Source organism: Lithobates pipiens, unplaced genomic scaffold, assembly GCF_037356315.1.
Source record: "Lithobates pipiens isolate NorthernLeopardFrog02 unplaced genomic scaffold, aLitPip1_a1.2 Scaffold_23, whole genome shotgun sequence".
Lineage (NCBI taxonomy): Eukaryota > Metazoa > Chordata > Amphibia > Anura > Ranidae > Lithobates > Lithobates pipiens.
In genome coordinates, this window is record NW_027507785.1 from 18,580,881 (window position 1) to 18,586,098 (window position 5,218).

The 5,218-nt window shown below is 40.2% G+C and overlaps 1 protein-coding gene across 1 annotated transcript; it reads right to left on the bottom strand.

The window, feature by feature from the left end:
* Positions 1-3,405: 3,405 nt before the first annotated feature.
* On the bottom strand, positions 3,406-5,218 carry LOC143927231 (olfactory receptor 5AP2-like). The gene has a single exon (XM_077451226.1). The coding sequence runs from the start codon at positions 5,110-5,112 to the stop codon at positions 4,165-4,167; it is 948 nt and encodes a 315-aa protein (XP_077307352.1). The 5' UTR covers positions 5,113-5,218; the 3' UTR covers positions 3,406-4,164.

The window sequence follows — 5,218 nt, forward strand, 5'->3', positions numbered from 1 at the left end:
CACCAGGCCATCGGAGTACTCAAGTACCTGTCACCAGCCCATCAGAGAACCTGTCACCAGGCCATCAGAGTACCCGAGTACCTGTCACCAGGCCATCGGAGTACCCGAGTACCTGTCACCAGGCCATCAGAGTACCCGAGTACCTGTCACCAGGCCCTCATAGTAACCCGAGTACTTGTCACCAGGCCATCAGAGTACTCGAGTACCTGTCACCAGCCCATCAGAGTACCCGAGTACCTATCTGCAGCCCATCAGCGTACCTGAGTACCTATTTGCAGCCCATGCCTCATAGAATATACGTTGGGGTGTTTGATTTCCAAAATGGGGTCATTTTGTGTGGTGCTCCAGGACCTTCCAAAGTGTGATGGGTAGGAATGAAATGAGATGTGTCATTTATGCTCCTAGAACGCCTGAAGGTACTACTTCAATGTTCGGCCTCTGTATGTGGCCAGGCTGTGTAAAAGTCCTACATATGTGGTATCACCGTACTCGGGAGGAGTAGCAGAATATGTTTTGGGGTGTCATTTTTGCTATATACATGCTATGTGTTAGAAATATCTTATAAATTGACAACTTTGTGTAAAAAAAATGCGTTTTCATTTTTTTCCACATTTTCCAAAAACTTCTGGAAAAAAATGAACCATTCAAAAGACTCATTAGGCCTCACAGATTTTACGTTGGGGTGTCTGCTTTCCAAAATTGGATCCTTTTATGGGCAATTCCATTGTTCTGGTACTCCAGGGCCTTCTAAAGTGTAATAGGTGGTTGAGAAATGAGATGCGTCATTTTTGCTCGTAGAACGTCTGAAAGTGCCACTTCAATGTTGGTGCTCTGTATGTGGCCAGGCTGTGTAAAAGTGGTATTGCCATACTCAGGAAGAGTAGCAGAATGTATTTTGGGGTGTAATTTGTTGTATGCATATGCTGTGTGTGATAAATAACCTGATAATATGATCATTTTGTAAAACAAAATAATAAAAAAAAATTCTTCATTTTGCAAAGAAATGTGGGAAAAAATTACAACTTAAAAAAACTCACCATGCTACTTACTTAATACCTTGGAATGTCTACTTTCTAAAAAGGGGTCATTTGGGGGGTATTTGTACTTTCCGGACTTGTTAGTGTCTCAAGAAATGAGATACACCTGATGTACTGAAGGCCTGATCAGATGTGATCAATTTTCAGTGATTGGCACCATAGTTTGTAGCTATTGGCTACTGCCCCCTTTATAGTCCAGTCGTATGTGGTTTACATCACCTCGTTCTGAACGATCAGATTTTCCGACAACTTTGTGCGACCGTGTGTATGCAAGACAAGTTTGGGTCAAAATCCGTCAGAAAAAATGTCTGACTGTGTGTACAGGGCATGACTGAGGTCGATGAAAATGATCTTGTTTATGTTCCAGTGAGAAGTAAAAGCAACCGCAATGTGATGGGAGAACAAGCAACGTGTAATGCCGCGTACACGCGATTGGAATTTAAGTCGGAAAAAGCTCTGATGGTTTTCCCGACAGAACTTCGCTCAAGCTCTCTTGCATACACACGGTCACACCAAATTCCAACCGTCAAGAACGCGGTGCCGTACAACACGTACGACGGGACTATAAAAAGGAAGTTCAATAGCTAGTAGCCAATAGCTTCCATCTCGTAGTAGATTTCCGATAGAATCTTTGTCTGTCGGAAAAATTGGGAACCTGCTCTCAATCTTTTGCTGGTGGAAATTCGGCCAGCAAAATTCCGATGGAGCATACACACAGCCGCATTTTCTGACAAAATGCTCTCATCGGTTTTTTGCTGGCCGAAATTCCGACCGTGTGTACGCGGCATAAGTTGACAGAAGGATGTTACCAGCACACAGAGCACATGACTTCTGCACTTTGTCATTGGAATCTTAGAATCATTTTGTAGCATACAACACACTGTATATGTATAGTATGTTCTATATACTGCATGATCATTCTGTCAGTTACACCTCTGTCTGGGGCAATTTTTATTTTTTTTAATTTTTCACACACATGTTAAATCAGCATTTGTTTGCTAGAAATGAACTTTAAAAACCTCCAAACATTATATATGTTCTGAAAGCAGAGGCCCTGGAGAATAAAAAAGGTGGCTGTGGCAGTATTTGATGTCACATAATAGTTTATTAAATACATATTTTTAGGAAAAAATACACCTAAACGAATTTTAGTGTACAGAAAAACACAAAATAGTACCCAATATTTTGTTACAATAAAAAGATGATGTTGCATCATGTGAATAGATACCAAACATGTCAAGGTTTAACATTGTGCATACCGGTGAGATGGCACCAAGTTACGGTACACAAAAAAGTCCACAGGTGATGCTTTAAACATCTTTACAGGTCACAAAATTAAAGTTAATCATTAATTATTTTTCCTAGAACTATTGCTCTCAATTTGATGTTCACAGTGATACACACTCACGTGTGTGGTGCAATAACTGTTTACGTGAAAAACACCAGTGGACAGCGCTCAATAGTCTGAATAATCAAAGCAAAAAAACCATTGAAAGTCAATCATACCATAAATAAGATGTTTATTTCCTCAATTTGAAGAGGTGATAAATAAAAGGGATAAAAAGGATAAATAAGCTAAACATACCACACTGGTTGCTATGGGCGTTGAGGGGGGTTAATGCCATCCAGAAGACCAGCCCATAGAACATGGAGGAGGACCAACGTCCATGCTATGAGGGATGGAAGCCTGATCCAAGGTGGGTCTCTGTGGCCGTGGAGCCGAGCCGAGGAATCAGCGAGCCTGGATGACATCACTCTGCAGTGAATGAAGGAAGGTGGATACCCGTCAACCAGCGAGGAACGCAAGCTCATCTTCTGCTGCGACTACGTGTTTTGCGCACATGCGCTTTGTCAAAGTCCACTGGTTTGTTGTTTTCCATGCTACATTTCCCGTATGTAATCGGTCAGCTGCACTGGATGAGTTTAATCTCATTGGTTGTCCCATACTATTTTTGATCCACATTTATAGCACTTGAGGAACAGTGTTTCGTTTACGGAAGCGTGCCCTGACCCATTTGCACATATGCACCACCAGGATAGGGGGGGTGCATTTAGATTTTTATTTATTTATATTCATTTATTTTAGCTTTAAACTTTTTTTTAATTTTTTTCATTTAGCTTTATTGATACCTTTGGACAGGTGACCGGTACTCTTTATGGATGTAAGGGTAGGGAGAGTTAGGGGTTAAGTCTATGCTCCTTTTATTATACTAGAAACTGCTTGCAAAGATATATACATAAAAAATTGCTTCACCTGCAAAGCTTTTGCAAGATACTTTTGAAGTGCAAAATTGCTTGGAAAACAGGATGCATTTGTGGTCGCAGCTAACATTTGGAATTTTACAGACATAGAACATTGTAAGGCGAAATTAAATATTGTGGTTTTATGTTCAAATTATTATAGACAGTTTAAGGTCATAAAACATATTTTTTTATATATACATGTCTAAGGGACCTTTTACCAAAAATTCCCCTAAAAATTTCCACTTAATGTATGACGAACATAAATGTGGATGTATATGATTGGTCAAAAGGCCATTATGTCTTGAATGTCTTGTATAATCCTGATTGGCTGACAAAAGGCCTTCCGTCTGTCTCTATGCAATGTATGAAGCACATAAAAGTGGTAACAGGAAATAAAGATTTTTGTACTCATGATAAACCATCAACGCCTATGGTTGTCTGACTACCCAATCGATTGAGAGGGCTTTCCAGTGACCACTAAAGTCCAGCTCGAGCTAATCAAGGAGGGGCGCACCTTACAATGGAGACATCAGAGGCCTATTGGATTCCTAATGTCTCCCCTGCCCTCCAAAGGCCGTGCTTGGTTATAAACTTCCCTGAGTGTAACAGCCAGGGAATGACAGCTCTGAAACCAGAAGCGACAAAATCATTATCTCTTCTTGGTTCATTCTTCACAGAAAAAAAATCAGGAATCTAAACAAAACGCTCATAACACAGAATGGCACTTCTCACCCTGCTGGAGCGTGACTGAGACAGTACAACCCATGCTAAGAGAACTAACAGGCATACCCCAACAGGCTGGACTACAGCCCCCTGTTTCCTATAGCATCTCCAAAAGGTTAGAAAAATAACATCTCAATGGTAAGATTGATGCTAAAAAAAATTATTTTAGTTTGCCAAACATTTTATGCAGGTTGCACACAATTTTTTCCCTGAGAGCTTTGGTCCTGATCCCATAAATCAGAGGATTTACAGAAGTAGCTATGCCGGTACCGATCAAAGGTATGATAATATCTACTTTTGTTAATACAGAACCTGTGCTTAGACTGTACCTGAAAACAATGAACAAGACGGTGACAATGTAAATGGAGAAGGCCAATATGTGGGTCATCAATGTATGTATAGCTTTCTGAGAGGATTCTGCAGAAAGTTTCAGACAAATGATGACCGTTCTTATGTAACAGTACATTATTACAAGCAAGCAGCTAATGAAATTAAACAGGGCCAAAGTAGTTCCATAGAGGACGTTAATTGTTATATCGTTACAAGCAAGCGGTTGTATAGACACAATCTCGCAAAAGACATTGTTGATATTTACCCCACAAAAAGTTAGCCTTAATGTCAGCAACACGCTCACAATTATTATCACCGCATTGAAAACATATATGGCAAGTGATATTTTCTTAGTTGTACCGTTGGTCATCAGAGTGTGGTATCTCAGAGGGTGGCCTACAGCCAGATATCGATCATAGGCCATTACCGTAAAAGTGTACATTTCAACCCATGAATAAAGCTGGAGACAGAAAGACTGACAGAGACATCCTGTGTATGAGATGATTGAGCATCCGGACAACAAGTCAATGGCCAGCTTGGGAAAATATGATGCGTTCCCAAACATCACATTCATAACCAAGACACATATTAAGATGTACATAGGCTCATGCAAGCTTTTCTCTGTCCAGGTTACATAGACAATCATAGAAGTCATAAACAATGTGAATGAAAATATTGCGAGAGCCAAAACAGCACATACATATCCAAATGATTCAATCTCAACAAGCCCCATCAGAACAAAATTGGTCACAGAGACATTTTTCAGAGACAAGCTCATGACTTGGATTAATGCCTTGCAAAATCAACAGTTCACAAAATGTTCTACTCAATCTGAATACTATAAATGTAAAAGCGTAATTCACAGAGGCCCTGTGGATATTAGT

Coding starts and splice junctions, on each gene's coding strand:
- LOC143927231 (XM_077451226.1), bottom strand. CDS start 5,112: ATGAGCTTGTCTCTGAAAAATGTCTCTGTGACCAATTTTGTTCTGATG.